General features: G+C 40.1%; 1 protein-coding gene across 1 annotated transcript; it reads left to right on the top strand.

Moving 5' to 3' along the window:
- The first annotated feature begins 7941 nt into the window (after positions 1 to 7941).
- On the top strand, positions 7942 to 9783 carry LOC139651916 (beta-2 adrenergic receptor). The gene is made up of 2 exons (XM_071528808.1): positions 7942 to 8227; positions 8855 to 9783. Exons 1-2 carry the CDS (start codon positions 7942 to 7944, stop codon positions 9781 to 9783), a joined length of 1215 nt encoding a protein of 404 aa, XP_071384909.1.
- Positions 9784 to 18748: the final 8965 nt, after the last annotated feature.

Below are 18748 nucleotides of genomic sequence, written 5' to 3'. Positions count from 1 at the left end.
TATAATTCAGCTCAGCATATACATCACGGTTTATACCCTTACACTGACCTTATTAACATTTCTTCAGAATACACTGCCACAATACGATAATCGACTGCATGTTCCATGGACTAACTAAGAGCCATCGGTTTGTACGTCTATTGGTGTGTGTCTCTCTCGTCGTATGAATTCACACTGTCTGTACTGAGGGAGATGTGGTATATAGAGGTATTGTTATCGTTGTATCTATGTTTCCAGTGTTTACAGTGGGATCTGAGGGCAGGGGGTTTCGCTGGAGCGCTGTACTTCCTGCTTCCTGGGGGCAACAAAGAGGACGGGACGTGACCCACGTGCCAGAAAGGATCAAAGCCATGCACAACTCAGGCCATGGGGGCAGAGCTGGACTAATGCCCGAGAGTGGATGCCCCCCCCCCCCCTCTCATAATAGGGTCATCTCTCATTACCCACTATAGTATCTCTCTCTGGCTTTCTTTTTATTTATCTCTTTCTCTGTCTCTCTCTCTCTTTCCCTTTCACTCATTCTGCCGCTCTTCCACAGGACCGAGGGCGTAGTCTTCGGTGGAGAAGCTGGAGAACATGGCCAGCAGTTAGGAAGACGAGCAGAGGGACGGAGTGAGATGAGAGAGGGGGCGAAAAAGAGAGTAAGAGCGGAGGAGAACAACAAGGAAAAAGAACAGAGAGGAAAGAATACACAGTGAAATGAACACAGCGGACCGTGGGCTGGAAGCATGGGACTGACAGCGAGGGAAGCTGTAAGACACACAGTAGTACATGAGATGTTTTGGAAGAGTGAGGGACAGGAGGAGAAGATGAGAGGAACGGGGGAGCGGGGACGGCAGAGGGCGGACTGTGGAGGAAAGAATTAGAAAGGAGAGCGGCGCTGCTGTGTGGACTTTACCTTGAAGCTCTAGGAAGGGAAAGAGCGTGCGCGTGTGATAAGGACTCGGAGCCATTTAGAGGATAAAGGGGGAGGGAGGGCGAGGTGAAAGCTGTGAAGTGTGTGTGTGTGTGTGTGGGGGGGGGACTGGAGGTTGAGCGATCCAGAGAGTGAGAGAGGAGGAGAGGAGAGAGGCGGAGGAGGGAGAGAGGAGAGGCTGAATCACAGGGACAGGCAACTCAAGTGAGTGAGAGGCTTTAGCATGGGCTTGTGCTGTCTCTCTTGCTTTGTGTGTACATCTCAGGAGGATGAATGATGCCAGGACTACAGCTCCACTCCCGTCTTCGCTGGAGTATTTCTAACTGGATTTTACTCCCACAATTGGATTGTTTCTATTCCCTGCAACCTCTCTCTGTACAGCTGTTTCATCTTGACCAGTGAAAATGCCGGTAAGATTCTCCTTTCTGATTTTTGTTATGTGGTATTGATATATTTTGTGGTGTTATTATCCACTGATAATATTTGAAAGGAAAATGAAATATTTTTATGTTTTCTTATTTTTTTCTTTCTTTTGTTTTTTTTGTTTTTTTTTTAATATCACACTTCTATTCATAGGAACACTGTCCAAACATGAATAATGCATTTGCCAGATGTGTGCTGCATCACACTGAATTATTAGTTTGTGCAAAATACTCACAAGTTAAGATTAGTTCTTCTGAATTACACCAATTTGCAATTTGCAATACACAACAATTATTTCTCGAAGTAGATACGTAATGGTTTTGAATAAAGCTCTTCTGATATTTGTTTATTCTATGGTAGAGAATCACATCATTAAATGAAATCAAAATATTTAAATCTCTAAGTAATCTGAGTCATTTGTCTAAGTGTGTCAAACAAACTGGAAATTTTTGCCTTTATAATTTTGGTTGATGTATGCATGCACAGCAAGTCATAAAAATCCTAAAAATATTTAAAATAACTGATTGATAATGAGTAACTCTTTCCTATTGTACAAATGTTTTAGAAGACAAAGGCGATATCCCTGGAAATATAAAATATAGCAAGATTTCTAACAGCGAATTGGTCATTCTTTACAATGATATTGTGTTGAGTGCTGGGATAGCTGATCAAACGTATTAGCTCTTTTTACACATGCACATGCATTCACTCACATGTAAGCACACACACGTGCACATGCACACACTCATTCTGTCCTCACTGACACTTAAATATGATTTTATTGCAACTGGTGTGGGAAAGTTTGTACTGCATTTTCAGACGTATCACTGGGAACTACATAATCCTCTGCAGCAAATCACAGCTCTCTAAAACTGTTTTTGAAAATACTTCAGCATATGAAGGATTTTCCTAACCCTGAGCCTGAAATCAGTTAGAAAACAGTTCCTAACATGACATGACTTCTGTACTAATAGAGCAGATCCAGTAAGATGCATTACATTAATATTTGTGTTGGGAAATCAAAGAGTAACTTCCTGTGAAATTATGAAACAATGCTGCTTCCATTAAAAGAAACTCAAAACTATTTTTTAAAATCAGTTGTAAATGTGAAAGTTTAAACACAGACTCAGACTGGGGTCTGATAGCTGAGCACTGCCACCCTTCTAGAGCAGAAGGAAAACTGCTGATTGAGTAAAGTGCAGTGGGTGTGATGTCTATTAGCAGTGCGTAATTTAGACTGGGACTCAGTGACAGGACTGAGGGAGCACACACACACACACACACACACACACACACACACATACACATGCACATACACGCTGACATACAAAGTTTCAAAACAAAACACTACCATTTCCCAAAATCCATTCTGCCATAAAAAAAATCTATTCTGTTTTAGTTTACAAACGCATTTTGAAATAGAACATGAATTTAGTATTTAGATCTCCTGAATTCAAATCGATTTTGATTTGGAATCTCTTGAATTCAGATCCCTTCAATAAACATTCTGCTATAGAAAATACAGTAAATTCATATTTTGTAATAATTCATATGCATGAGTGAATGTTGAGCTCACAGCACCAAGACACAACACAATTATGTCAAAACTCAATTGATGGAGGGATTGGTAATGCATTAATAGAGTATCATATCTATAATCAAATGTTCATAATTTACAGCATCCATCACATACTGGCTCAAATTCAAATGGATGGACTTAGAGAAAAAAAAAGAGTGTAGGTGAAAATATGGTTGGGAGGCATGGGAAGTATAAGAGAAACCTAGAATAAAAAAAAATCCACTGTTAATGTAGATGTTGATTGAGACTTTACATTAAAAGAACAAAATTCAGAGTGATAGAGACAGAAAAATAGGATAATGACCGGAAAGTATGACAAACATTGATTACATCTATGCATTTGTGTGTGTGTGTGTGTGTGTGTGTGTGTGTGTGTGTGTGTGTGTATGTCTTGTGCATTTCTGTGACAAAGACAAGGGGAACAAACACAGACAGAATGACAGGCCAAGATGTGAAGGGAGAGTCATCATTCTGCTCGTGTGCGGTGGCAGTCGACCCAGCCGGGCTTCAGGCCACACTGAGCCAGCCTGTCCGTTATTACAGCACATGACCCTTCTGTGCATCGGGCAACCTGGCCTGAGAGCCCTGACCCAGGCCCCGTGGTCTTTCTCCAGAATACACACACACACACACACACACACACACACACACACACACACACACACACACACATCTACATATGCCTGACCTCTCACTGAAGGAGACAGCCCTGTCAAAGGAAATTCCCTGCATGCATCAACAAAATAAACAATCTGCAAACATTTTGTTGGGTAGATATTCCACTACAACGACAGTGAATTACGACCTGTCATCAAGGGGCCCAATTATAGGAATTCAAATTTTCCTCTATTTATGTACATATATGATCAAAATGAAAGTGGTAAAAATGAAAGTTATTGCATTTTCATAAATCCATCCTTTTTTACTGGCAGTTTCGAACTTAAGGACATTTTAAACTTTAATGAAAATAGTGTCTCTGCACGTAAACTGACGCTATTTGACATGTATTTGGGGTTGAAAAGGGTATACCTGCATACCTACACAAGAGTTGCGCACTCTGATTGGTTGATCATAGGGGCGATCATGACGGCATCCAACTCTTCAAGTTCCAACTGCTCCATCACATCCTATTTCTCCATGTTTGTTTTTACTGGTGATTGTCGTCACGTCTGCTTCCTGTTCCTCTCTTCTACGTTTTGTTTTGGTGCGATATGATTTTTTCCTAAACACTGCCACCCTGTGTACCTGATTTCTACAACATGCTGCATACACATCAACACAGAAGTATAAAAACTTAAATGTAAGTGCCACTGCATTGTTTACATTTGTGCTTTAAATTACGTTTACATTACGTTCAACTATAAAATGAGATTAACTTCAGACAACACACCACAACTGGACTTGGTTCTGATTGCCTCCCCTCATTAAACATCTTATAAAATCTGGCCAATCAGGCAAGTTTGCAGCATTAGAACAGACACACCCACTGGAAAACCTTCACTCAGCAGGTTTACCTCATTTCAATCAGAGGAGCTGGTGCTGTCAGACAATCAGGGTCCAGTATTGTGAGGACTTTAAGGAGTCTTCAAATTCATTCAATAAATACCCTTTTAACTCAATAACATTTACTAGTAAAACATTGTGAAAAGCATGATTCTATATCTTGAGCTATAGTATAATCAAAACAAAACCATGAAAACTGCCCAGATGCTGGTCAGTCCTCTCATCATAACTTCATATGGATACAGTAAGCTACACACACTACAGTACTTAAACTTCTTAAAGTAACTATTTATGTTACAAAAAGGAATATGGCTAGCAATATTTTGTAATACGTTACCCCCAGCAATGAAGATTGAAGAATGACGATTGTATCATATTATTTTTCCTACCCCAAAACACAGGTAGATCTATAATATTGTTCTGGTTTTGAAGATGTTGGGCATGTTCTTCCCGATAGTAAAACAGAGAGAGAGAGAGAGAGAGACGGAAAGAGAGAGTGAGTGTATGCACTTTCTTTGCTGTCAGCTGCCTGTCTCACTATGCCTGGGGTATTGCTACAGGGGAGACTTCCGCCTGTCATCTTCACTCTAGGTAAAGGAAAAAAACCCTTAATGAGGTTCATCCTCTATCCTCCCAAAAATGGATTTGCCTTTGTTTTACCACCAATACCATCGGATGAGATGAAAGCAAAGAAAGGCTTTGTTATGACAAGAACATTTACCCAAAGCTGCTGAGAATGCCAGGCAAGATTCTTTCATAATGTTGATAATCTCTTTCAAAACATTCTCTTTCTCCCTTAGAGAGCTTGGTCTTGGTCTGTTTTTAGGCATGAAATTAATTACTGTTGACACTTCTGATTGTTACTGTATGTCATTATGTTTTACATCAGGTCCAAGGCCTTCCTAGAGTAAATCCACACCATACCAGAAGGAAGTGTATAACATTGCACCTTTTGTTATTTGGGCTCTTGCCTTTAACCTGAAAGCTACCGGCCCATCACTATTTGTGACTTTATAGAATCCACCGCTGTGCACAGTTTATCCATTTAGTCCTAAAGATTAGTCCAGGGCTTATAGGTGCATAATACATCAGACTGTTGGTTTGCCACGGTTTCTAGTGGGCTCATTAAATAGCTATGCTTAAAAAGCTATTTAATCCCCTATTCTATTATATAACCACTGAGTAAGAATATGATGTGGTGGTAAGGAGGGTTTATCAAGTTGCATTATGTATATTACCCCTCTTACATATTAGTATGATCCTGCTTTTGCACTGTCTCTCTGTATTGACAATTCCCATGGCGTTTTACTATCAGCAACTTTGAATTTACGAATTTGCAGGAATAACATTAGCATTCACTTCATCGAAAGCCAACAAGCATGGCATCACGAGCTGTGAAGGTAGAGGCGCTGCAAACCTTCCAGTCCTTACATACGCACACACCATTTAAATCCTCTGTCAACCTGACTTCATTAAATTCTAGTCAATACACTGGACACAGAACACAACATCCAAGAGCGTTTTTCTTCTCCTGTAGAATCCCCTGTCATTATTCTGCTGCTAATTAACTGTTGATAATAGCTGGGGTTTACAGGCTTCACAACTGTGAAGTTTTATCGACTACGCCTCTGCACCCACAGCCAGCGAACAAGAATACGGGATTAGGTTTGGTCTGAATGTGTCCACTCCTGTTACAGTTTATCTTTCTTGGATTTGTGTACCTTCATGCTCTCCAGCCCAGTGAACAGCAATGATGATTGAAGGACCTGTGTATTTAGTTGTCAGCTGAGAGAGACATTTGGTTCTGAACCCAGAGTTTCTGCATAGGCACTGACAGTGCCGAGGCTCTCCAAACTGTCAGAGAACAAGGACAGTATGTAACTGGAACACATTAGGAAAAAATCACCATCCCTCCCAATTTTAGATCCGCCTATAGGTGATGGAGTACTTACCCTTGTTATGCCTGTATTTTTAGGCTTATACATACTGAGGGAATTTAGTCTTTCATCTATAACATTTGTAGGGCAAACTACAGTTATGTTAGGACTTTAAACATACCTCCTCTCTGTCCTCAAACATGCCACATACTTTTCATTACATACTGTCAGCCCTACATCTCGGCCCACACGTGATTATACACTGCGCACAATGGATGAAAAGGTCTCTCCTAAAATAGTCTTTGAGAGTTAATAAAGTATGCTATTATCTGTGAGAAGTTTAATGTGCACAGATTTCATGGTTTCTTAAGGTTTCATTTTTGCTATATAATATTTTATCATTTTATAATAATGTAATGATTGCTTTATTTTTGTCTAAGAAAATGTGATTGAAAGAGTGATCTGTTTATTTTGGAAATCTATATAGACTAAATGAATGGGGTGCCACCCACAGAAATGTACCGTAAACAGCGTTATAATAATGGCAGGCCCTCACACTCTGCCCGCCTATCTTTATACAGTATAACATTATCGTAATGCAATCTTATCTTAACAGTGTGTAGGCTGTAAGTCTTGTGTATTATTGGGAATTATGTATTGTTTAGAGCAGAGGTTCTCAATTGTTTTTCAGCCAAGGACCCCTTACACGATAGAGAATATACCGGGGACCCCTCATTCTGATTTGTGATTTTGGGCTATATAAATAAAAATTGACTTGACTTGACATGTATGTCCCTTGGAATAATCTGACGTAGCCTATTTTTTACACTTCTATAGTCTTAGTTATGTGAAAGAACAACACAAGAGAAATGTATTAGAAAGATATTAGATATGTATTAAAAATATTTGCACCATCTCAACATTGAATACCCATAAAACAATCAATCAATTAGCTGCAAGTAACACTGTACCTAAACAAAATATCAAGGAGAAAAGGAGAAAAGTGCTAATTTGAAGTGCAAACCTTTTTTTTATATCATGATAATTTAAATGAATGAATCTGAAAACTTTTCAAGGACCCCCTGGCAGAGTGCCACGGACCCCTGGGGGTCCCCGGACCCCACTTTGAGAACCGCTGGTTTAGAGGGTACAATTTATAAGCAAAAGTCTGGGGTTTTTGCTATTGTCTGTATGCTTCATGTTAGGGTTTGTTTTTGTTTCTGTTCTTTTCTGCTTTGATTGCACTTTTTGTTTTGTGAAGCTCTTTGTAACCTTGATTTTGAAAAGTGCTATATAAATAAATATGTACTTACTAATCTAAAAGCTTTGTTAGAGGAGTGAGCAATGTATATATTATATAAATTATAGTACTATGTTCCCTGTATGTGTATGACATGATCATATCACAACAACTTAAAATGATTTGCATCCATTATTAACTATAGATTGCTATGGGAAATCATGCCTGAATGTGTTAAGCATGCAGATTAATGACATGCTGTATTTTACTAGGTTGGATAGATGATTTAACTGCCTCCATATGTCTTTTATTTTTCAACAGGATAATTTCTCAGCCCAGGACATGGTTTCTTAAGGGACCCTACCACCCACACATCAAAAGGGATAAACAAATATCCTGGGCCATGACTGCCCTGCTTGCCAACATCAGTGTTCCCGGGAGTACAGCGGTTCTGCTGGCGACTACAGACTGCCCTTTCAACCTGACTGCAGCTGCCCAGTCGGGAGAGCTGGGGCCGGACCGGTCACTGGCCCCTCTCTGCACCCTCTGCTGCTGTGGCCTTCTCAATCGCACCTTGGCAGTGGTGTTCATGGTCAGCCTGGCTTTCGCCATCGTGGTTGGAAATGTGGTCACCCTCACTGTCTTCATGCAAACAAGGCAGTCCCGAACACCACAGGGATACCTGAAAGGTAAATGGTAACACTATTAAACTATATACCTCCTAGAACTTGTTGGCAGCAGAAATGGTCTCACTTGTCAAGTCACACAAATTTCTCTACTTTATACTCGTTACTCGCTACTTTATACTACTTTATACTCGGTTCCTTCATTCACACAGTAAATTATTACAAAGAAATTCAATATTCATATTGAAAATAACTCAAAATGAAACTTTTCATATTTCTATGAAATGTAATATATTATTATCAAGAAAATAAATCTTTATAAGATCTAATTTGTTTGACTTGATGTGACAATTTAGTTCACACACTTTTCATACAAATATCAAATTACGCCACATTAACCAGGTCAGAGCGCCTAGATCAAAAGGCACTTGCTCCATTTGCTCTAAATATGCTCTTAATTTGTCTGTTTGTTCAGTACAGTGAAAAGGTCAAAATAAAAACAGCTAATTTATTTTCTTCAGTGCTTAAAAAAATATTCACAAAACTGCACTTTTCTACACCATAGTGAAATTGTAATTGAATTGAATGAATGTGGGTCTGTTGAGAGCTGAACGTGTTCACTCGCCCCTCTTTCTCTCTCTCTTTCTCTCTCTCTCTCTCTCTCTCTCTTTCTCTCTCTCTCACTGACAGTATCCCTGGCCATAGCAGACATGATGGTGGGTGTTCTTGTGGTCCCTTTCTCTGTCTACACTGAAATCTCACTGATGGTAACCAGCGCGCCTCCGATTTGGTACCAGGGCAGTTCTACTCCCACTGCCTCCTCCTCCTCCTCTTCATCCTCCTCCTCTTCCTCCCTGGGTGGGTTAGTGGGCCCTTGGCAGCCCTGCATGCTCATTGGCCCCGTGTTTGCCGGATGCACCTTTGTCTCTATCAGCACCATCTTCCTCATGACAGTGGAGCGAAGTGTGGCGATCCTCCGACCGCTCCACAAGGACGCCCTGGTGACACGGAGGCGAACTCTGCTCCTCATCCTTCTCTCCTGGGCCGCGAGCTTCCTGCTGGCTCTCGCGCCCCTCATTTTCAGCAGCAACTTTACTCTGGAGTACAACGAGTGCAGCCGCATGTGCAACTACACCCCCTTGTGGTACGGAGGCCAACTGCCACCCGACGCCAACATCCTGCTGCTGTTCCCGGCATTTGACTTCACGCTGCTCGGTGGCACGTTGGCAGTGAACATCCTGTCTTTCACGAGCATCCGCCGCTATTCCCGCAAACGTAAACTGCTCTCAGAGGGCAGTCTGGGTGATGGAGGGGGAGGAGGGGGAGGTGGAGGGGGAGGGTGTCCTCACAGGCCTTCCTTTTCAGACATCAAAGCCGCCAAGACAATCGGCATACTGACGTTTGCCTTCACGGCGTCCTTCTCTCCCATCGCGGTGTTTGTGTTGGGCAACGTGGTGGGATACACCTGGTGTAACTTTTCCTTCTTTGCCTTCTGGATCCTGACAGGGAACAGCTGCTGTAACGTTATCATCTACAGTGTCAGGGACCAACGCTTCAGGAAGGGTGTGACCCTGCTGTTTCAGAGAGACCAGTCCCCCCCACATGGCGAGAAGACCTGAGGGATACAAACTCACTTTTTTAGGGCTGGGGTCCAGTAAAGTTAAATTTCATTCAGATCTTAATATTCACTCAAACAATTAAAATTCTAATATAAAAATAGGCTATTTCAAACAGAAAAAATGCAATTCTGTTTAAAGCGTTGAGTGAAATAAAACTGTAAATGGAATTCAGACCCAGCCAAAATTTAAGCGTTTGACCTCCCACCCACACCTGCCTATGGAACAGCCAACTTGTATCTATGCATGGCATGATAACACCGTTATCAGGATTGGCCAAACACACGTAGGTATTGAGCAAGAGGGCCATTATCTGCATAATTGCAGGCTCTTGTAGCTACTGCCACTGCCACAGCAATCCACATCCACTTCTCTGGTCGCCCTCCCAACCTATGTGACTGTATAGTCAAACCTCTGGAAAAAGGTTTTATATCAGAGGGCTTTGATGGGCCTTTCACTGATTTCAGGAACCAAACCAATTTCCAGGAGCTTCACAGACACTCACAGCAATCACTAGGCACAACAATTCTGTTTTTTATATCAGTTGTGGGTTTTCATGTGTTGACTTATACAAGGTTATACAGTTTGTTTATGTGTTTAGATATCTGCCTCCCCTTTGCTCGTTAAGAACTGGAATAAGGCAGATAAGACATATTTAGGATAAGGAAACCCATACCATAAGTTTGATCTCTATGCTATCACGTCCATTACATTCAGCATCAAATTTAATTCTATGGTCATACAGTATGAATCTGCCTCAACAATCTGAAATGCACTTTATCAATTATCATTATCTGAGTCATCTGCATTGTGTTATGTGTCAGACATAATGTGGTACTTTTGTTAATAGAATAATGTTACTTTTGCACAGATTTCATGGTTTCTTAAAGTCTCATTTTTGCTATATAATATTTTATCATTTTATAATAATGTAATGATTGCTTTATTTTTGTCTAAGCAAATGTGAATGAAAGAGTGATCTGTTTATTTTGGAAATCTATATAGACTAAATGAATGGGTTGCCACCCACAGAAATGTACCGTAAACAGCGTTATAATAATGGCAGGCCCTCACACTCTGCCCGCCTATCGTTATATGGTATAACATAATCGTAGTAAGTAATCTTATCTTAACAGTGTGTAGGCTGTATGTTTTGTGTATTATTGGGAATTATGTATTGTTTAGAGGGTACAATTTGAAAATATAAATTAAGCTTCAAGTGAGGTAGAAGAGCATTTCACAGCATGAAAATGGCTATATTTTCATTCTTGAGAAAATAGTTGCATTTTATTTTTACTCTACCATTATTGGCAATTATCTACTATGGTAACAACCCCTAAACTGAATAAACATAATAAGTAAACTAAAAAACACAACAATAAAGAAGATGCTCGCCTTGCCATTAATTGTTCTGAATTGTTTCCAGATTTATTTTGTGAGTCTGGAAACTATCTGAAGTTCCACTGATGTGATAGTAAAATGGTGAGAGACAATTGTAAACATTGTTTGTCTTATTTACCATGAAGTGCCCATTAAATCCAACTAATAGAGAATCCAGTGTACATGCAAGTAGGCATATGTAGATATCAAAAGGTGCTGTAATATAGGTTGACCCAACAACAAACATCAGGGAATCAAATGGTCAAAAAACATCCATGTGCACACTTCATTGAATGAATGAGTGTCTTCAATAATGAAACGTACATGTACAAACTCATAGCCATTCTATGTTTCAACAGAAATTGTAATTATTTTTCTAGTTTAAAAAAAAGCTGTGTCACAATCATGGAAAAGTCCAACCTAATCAACATTGGTTCTGTGTACTAAAATAAGTGATTATTATTGTGCTGATATTGAAACACTGTACAGAGTTGTATCAGTATTGCATAATTCATATGGTGATTACATCAGATTTGGTAATAATAAATGTATTTGGGAACACATCATTTGTGAGTTTAATGGGGTTCACATAAGTGACGGTAATGCATCCAGGCAGCTTCAGATGTCGTTTGGCTCTCTGCTGTAAAATTCACAGCCTCAGCAGTTACACAAGCTGCTGGAAAACCACTTCAGCGTTTCTCCATTTTCTCCAGAATGTTCCTCTTTTGACTCCATTGGGATCCAACTTGTCATGTTATGTAAAGTGGAAGGGAACGAGCTCCTTTGCCAGCTACAGTCACACCACTGGATAACCTGGGAACCCAACATGATGTTTGTTTCTTTTTTTTGGTAGAGTCCAGGTAAGAATCCAGAGTGACATCTACTGTGCTTTCTTATTTTAGCTTGAGCTTAAAAACACAGAAGTTAGGGTTTTGAAATTGCAGCATTAACCAAAACAGCTTAAATTGTAATTTGAGGATTTTGATTTTGATTGTGTGTGTGTGTGTGTGTGTGTGTGTGTGTGTGTGTGTGTGTGCTTGAATCTAACAATCCCTCCAGTTCAGAGCGATCTTGCAATTTGAGAAGGCATTAGAGAGCGGGATGGAAGAGGAGATGGAGAGGCTGAGGCTATAATGTCAGCGGCGATGTGATAAAAGCATATTCCACTTCCAGTCCTACCATGAAATAAATGATCTGACACTTGCCTGCAGAGAAGGGAAGAGAGACAGAAGAGAATGAGAGAGAGAGAGAGAGAGAGAGAGAGAGAGAGAGGGAGCGAGAGAGAGAGAGAGCGAGAGAGAGAGAGAGAGAGAGGTGGAGGAAGAAAGACGGGGGGTGCCAAAGCCCATATGGATCTGTGATTTACATGACCAATATGCCTATGAGTCACTCACTCAGAAATCATCTGAGACGGTCACTAATTATTCCACTGGAAATGTAGCTGAACAGCCTGATTTGTATTTGCGATGCAGGGTCCAGAATGAGGAGATTACATGCTGTCATGCACCTTTGTAAAGTGCTAAAGTGCTTTATAAAGTGCTTTCTCTGTGCTCCTTTATCTGTCAATGAGTCTATGGGGGCTAATTTGGCTGATAGCACCATTCACATTTTAAGACAACCAGCTACCTTAATATCGTTTCTTTTGCTTCTGGCCGAAGTCAGTCATGCCCTATCATTGCAGTAGCAGATTAAACCAGCTATTATCAATATGGATGGTAATTTACTGCAAGAGTTGGCAAGTTTCCAAGCTATGTCATGTACATAAATGTAGATAAATGTACATGTCATGTACATAAATCCCAGGACATGTTCATACAGTATGTCCTGCGATTTATGTACAAACATCAAAATCCATGTCTAGTTATTGGGTTTTTTTTATTTTACAGGATTTTGTTACAGTCTAATAAGATGACAGGCTATATGTTGCATCACTCTCAAAAAGAATTAGATAATCGCTTAGTACAACCCTTAACATAATCAGAATCGCATGAAATAAATAATAAATATCCATTATAATTTCCATAGAAGGAATTATGTCTAAATGCCATTTTCCTTAGTTTCTGGGAATCTAAGAGTATCCAGGAGTATTGCTTTGCATTATGATAATATTTATTCATTTTTGAAGTTTTAAGGTTTTTGATGGTGCAACAGTCTGGTTAGTGAAAGCTGTGGGTTAGGGTTACCAGATCCACATTTGGGACAGGAAATGATATACTGTGTGAGACAGAATATACTACAATGTGATTGTACAATGTGCTATATCTAAAAGGAAAGTAATGGGCAACGTATGTATTTAAAATCCTGATCCTCAAGGCTTCCAAGATACCTTTTGATAATGCTCAGGTAATTATTAATTGTTCAGTGATATATAATGTGCGAAAACTTCTGTTGTTATACCTTGACGCCCTTAGCACACTAAGGTAAGACCAGTTTTAACTGAGACTAGGATTCAGGTGAGAGATTTCAGGAAGAATCAATTGGAAGAGCTCATCTGAAAAGCTGAAGCAAACTGGCTTAAGGACAATTTATCTTTCCAGTGATATTATGAGTTATGAGATTTTAATAGGGTGAAGGCATAATTTCATGGGTTGGGCAGGGATCCAGCCCAGTTCAACACTGCACACAGCCACTTTTGAGGCTCTAGCAAGACAGAAAATTGTACTGTTCATTTTGAATGCACTTGGGGAACAGAAAGGCTGACACAGCCCTCTTGTGTAGAGAACACCGTGTTGTAAGAAAACCTACAGCAGGTTATTCATCATGTCCCACTTTCTAAAATTTCCACATTTGAGTAAGATTGTATGATTATTGTAATGTAATGCACAACAGCTTCTAAGTGAAAAGATTCTTGTGAATCTTACAAAAAAAATGTTCTGTGCAGTGACAATTCAACAAAGAAAATACAAATTCTGTTCACGTCTTTATAAATAAGACAGAGACAAAAAGACTAATTTGCAAGTAAACAAAAATCAAGGCCCTTGGTCATTTGTTAGTCAGTCAGAATCATTTGAATGTTTTCACGTGTTTGGAACAAGTGTGCTTTAGTCATACTGCTCAACCTTGGTCTAGTTTAGTATAGAGTCCATTTGCTCTACGGACCATATACCTAGAATTACAACTCAGAATGGTTGAATGCACCAGTGACTGCGTATTTGTGGGCTTCCACATTTTTCCACATTTTCAGGACAATAAAGACTGAATGAATGAATGAATGTCCTTCTGTTGTGGAATGTTTCAGGGTAACAGCAGGGCAACATTGTTTCTCTATATCAGACAGACTCTCTATTTCAATTGTTACACCGCTACACACACACACACATACACATACACACACGCAGACACACAACAATGCCGCAAGCAAGAGACAATGTAGATGATAGGTCAGAGCACTTTGGAGCCTTAGCAAGGTTATGTATTGTTGTCTGTCCTATTTCTTTTTTATCCCCTCTCTTTTCATTGTCCTAATGAATTTTTAATTGTCTCTCTAAGCTCTTAAGGCTAGAGATGTGTGTCAGAACCAATAAAGCGCAGAGACCACCTGTGGCTGGTGTCTGTTTTTGGCTCTGACAGAGGAAAGGGCAAAGGCAGAGATGGCTGAGAGGGGTGATGGGGGGGCGGCCGGGTTGGGAGGGGTGCTCCGGTCCTTCCACAAGGGGGAACAACAAGCTACTTCTACCCTGGCTTTGCAGGAGCCAAAATAATCTGTAAGTTGATACTGAACAACGGGGAATACCTCCGTCTCCCTCTGTCCCTATGCAGCTCTGCTAGTGGAAAATATGGTTTCAGACTCCGTCCTCCAAGGATTGATGCTGATTGTATTTTCACTGTGGGGCAATTTGTTCCACATTCATCATCTGTTGATTCAGAGCAGCGTATGAGTGATATTGCAATCAGTCTGCATGAACTCGCCATTATTCAAAATGACAACACACTGTCGCTCACTGTCCCTAGCCTACTTTTTCTTTTACATTTAGGAGAAATAAGATTACTGAGTTCATGTTGATTGCTGTAGTCAGGCTGCAGGTCAGCTATTCACTGAACCACTAGAGGGATAATCAGTCCTCGAAATATAGTAATATATAGTTGATTGCCTGCCCTCTTTTAAATTAAATTTGTGACTTACTCCACTCTGAACCTCTGCACGGTCAATTACTTCTCCATTTGCCGGCATTCCTATTTTGAAGTCGTTCACGCATAACTTGTGTAGCCGTCAATAATTTTAGCGCTGAAATGCTCTTCCTTGACTGCAACGAAAATTAGACATGAGAGGCCAGTATGATTACATTTTGTAATTGATTTGCCAATGCCGCCTCTCCCTGCTCTGATAGGAAGCGTTCTACTCTTGGAGAATAAGGGCAGGAGGTCCTCTGATATTTCAGGTACACCATGCTCCATAGCCGCCCCTCCTCCCCTGTCCCCCACCTCACGGATATGTCAACTAGATTATTCACCCACGGCCACAGACTGGGCCCCTGTGCAGCGCTGGATGCCATCTACCCCAGCAGACCGAGCCTCAGCCGTGTGCAGACTGCGGTCTTAGGTCAGATCTACCTGGAGTCTGTACTGACGTTTTTCTCTATAAATACACCCGCCTGTGTTGTTCTTCTAAAGTCTCCTCAATGAACCTACTATTGCACTTTAGTTGAGTGGTGCTGTCATGATGCCACTGTAGCCTGTCTCCAGGCAGATAGCCTGCTCTGTAATACTCATCCCAGGGGTTTTATCATGTTTCACTAAAGTAGTTGGTAACACTTTACTTTACAATGATCTTATTCCAGTCCTTATTCCAGAAATGTTCAAGTACCTACACAGTGATATTGTGTACCTTTAATACTTTTCCATAGGTTAATACGCAGGTTAATACACTGGAATACGGCCATTGTAAAGTGTTTAGCGTAATAACACAACAGTTGTTGGTCTTGAAATCATCAGCAGTGATTCCAGAGCGAGGTATATTACAGACTTCAAAAAAGAAATCACAGATCTATCCACGTATCTATCCAAACGACTAATAAACTTCAGCAATCTGCAAGAAATACACCTGTTGAATTTAGTTCCCTCTATAGGTATAAGTCTCTCTCACAGTGAAAACCACGAGGATTAGTCTTTGTGCTAAGTCTGACAGTATTAGAAGTGTAGATTATGTAATGTGGAATTTCATCAACAGAAATCTAAATAAATAAATCACAAATTCAACACAATCTCTACAATCTTTGGATAAGCCAAGGGTGTTTGTTGGTTTCTCATATCATTCAGAGAGGCTGCAATATACATTGTTTTTGGTAAATAGTCTATATTGTGATAATTAGCCTAAACTGTGAATGTTTTTAATTAATGCACTGACTTTTTTAATTATTCTGCACAATTTGAAGCCTTGGCCATGAATTTAAATTGCTGTGTGTTTAAATGTATTAGTCATTATTGTGTTTTTGTTTTGTTTTTGTTCTTTTCATGTACAGTACGTTTCTATTTTCACGTTGTACACTTGGCACTCCCGTAAAAGAAGCCACCTGCCCTCAATGTGTCCCCGAGTATAAAGGTAAATGAAATGAATCAAATTATGTATAAGTGTTATGTAGAGGCAGGAGTGGGCCAAGACATAAAAGGCCTGTAGTGTTGATGCATGTACGATATCTTAGACAGCCACTGCCAGGTTGGGTGATGGCTATCTCCCATGCCTTTTAGCTTACTCTTTTCACGCTCTCTTGGGCTAATGAGAACTGAAGTCCCATATGGCTTTACTGCATGGCTCAGTGCTGAACGTGAGTGTGTGTTTATTACTTTGTTGAATGTGAAAGTTATGTAAAACCTGAAATAACGGTAGGACTCTGTTAAAAAAAGAAACAATGAAACCTTAATATTCGGGTAGTGTCTACAATCAGACCTTCGCAGTTTTGCCCTGCTACCTGCTGTGAGGCCAGCTTATTGATTACCAGTCATCAAAATGATATTTGATCAAGATCCTACTGAACATAAGTGATGTAGAATTGCAGAAATGAGTTGGGCAAGTGCTGGAAATGGAGCAATGTCTTAGAGTAGAAGGCCAGATTGTTCAGGATGTCCTGTTCAAGGCATAGCTACTTTCTAGCCTATCCCATGACTTCCCATTTACATTCCACATGCCCAGTCTTACCGGGCATTTAGAGAATCACACCTAGAAAACGCTTTAAATCTTGAAACAGTATATCCCATATAAACACACTGCATGGGCACTAAGACACTGTGTTACTTGGTTTCCTTCCAGTCTTTCACCATTTTAGGTTTATTACAACTTTTTCTAACTTAGCATTAGACAACAGGAATGAATTTGTTTGTCCTTGAGTGTTTGGATATCACCATTTCAAAGATGTATTTTTATGAAAAGACAAACTAAATGTACTTAAATTAGTATTACTTAAATTTTATATTTTACATTTTGATGTATTTTTGCCCTTCTGTGTATATGTGAATACATACATGCATCCCATCAGCAGTAATAGGTTTGGGCAGCATGGTGTGTAGTATATGGCTCAGGCCGCCTCTGTCACACCTGTGACTGCCAGTAGCCAGAGGCTTCACCGGCTTTCATAACTGCCATCTGGGGAAGGACACTGGGCTGTATACTTCAATCACTCAGCATTGGAAACATGCAGCACTCAAGCTAGCTAAGATATTTGTTATGCACAGAATGACACAAAAGAAGATTTATTTTCTTCCAGGGCTTTGATCCTCTTCAGCATGTACACAGTAGAATTGGCATGCTGGAAGCGTTTCCCATCTCTATACTTGGGATATCCAAAAAGCTTTTAGATCAATGCACTATTCATCTTGCTCAGAGCAAAATTGGTTTATCCTTCATGCTTGTATTTTGTAAGGAGGAAAGGAAAAGGCCTTGGATATTATAGATCAAGCGAACAAGCCAGAGCCTGGCTCCAGATGTGCTCAGTGTTGCAACACAGCTGTTTTGTGGCCACTGTCTGCTCGTCTCGGTGCCACTCAGCTCTTATTAGATTTTTCAAGACTGAAGAGCTGAGCCGTTTCAACATGTTCATCTTTTACCAGAGCAAACCACATGGGAGCACTAGGCCAGTGCCTCCTCCCCGAACACTGTAGGTGACATTTGAAGAACTGGAATGTGACCAGCATCTTTTTTTTTATTTTGAATATTTTATTTTGGGCTTTTTCCAATATATAAGCATACAGAAAAACACCAAAAACAGAACACATAGACACCCCCACCTACTCCCACCCCAACATACACTAACAAACAAAAGTATATAACATGGATGACTATTAATTGTCCATGCACGCATTATCCGTGTCAACAGTATTCATAGCTGCCATGACCAGCATGTTTGTAAAAAGTATTTTGAGTTGAGGTTGTATTTGAAGAAAATTTGAATAACATTTTCGGAAAATTAGATAAAGGATAACTAAACCTGGTCGCTATGGCATCCTTTCTGGAGTGTAGGCTACTTCACAATATTTATTTTGTTTATATGCATGTATAGGCTATTAGTTTGAAGAAAACTATAGTTATGGATAGTAAATACTGCCCCCTTGGGTATTATTGCAATATAATACACATTTTACAAATCACTTTTTAATT

Source organism: Centroberyx affinis, unplaced genomic scaffold, assembly GCF_046629955.1.
Source record: "Centroberyx affinis isolate AG114_WGS23_722 - 3 ecotype Tasmania unplaced genomic scaffold, CSIRO-AGI_Caff_v1 ptg001726l_1, whole genome shotgun sequence".
In the NCBI taxonomy this organism is placed as follows: Eukaryota; Metazoa; Chordata; class Actinopteri; order Beryciformes; family Berycidae; genus Centroberyx; species Centroberyx affinis.
The sequence above is the reverse complement of the archived record's forward strand: the minus strand, read 5'-3'. Positions and strand labels throughout refer to the sequence as shown.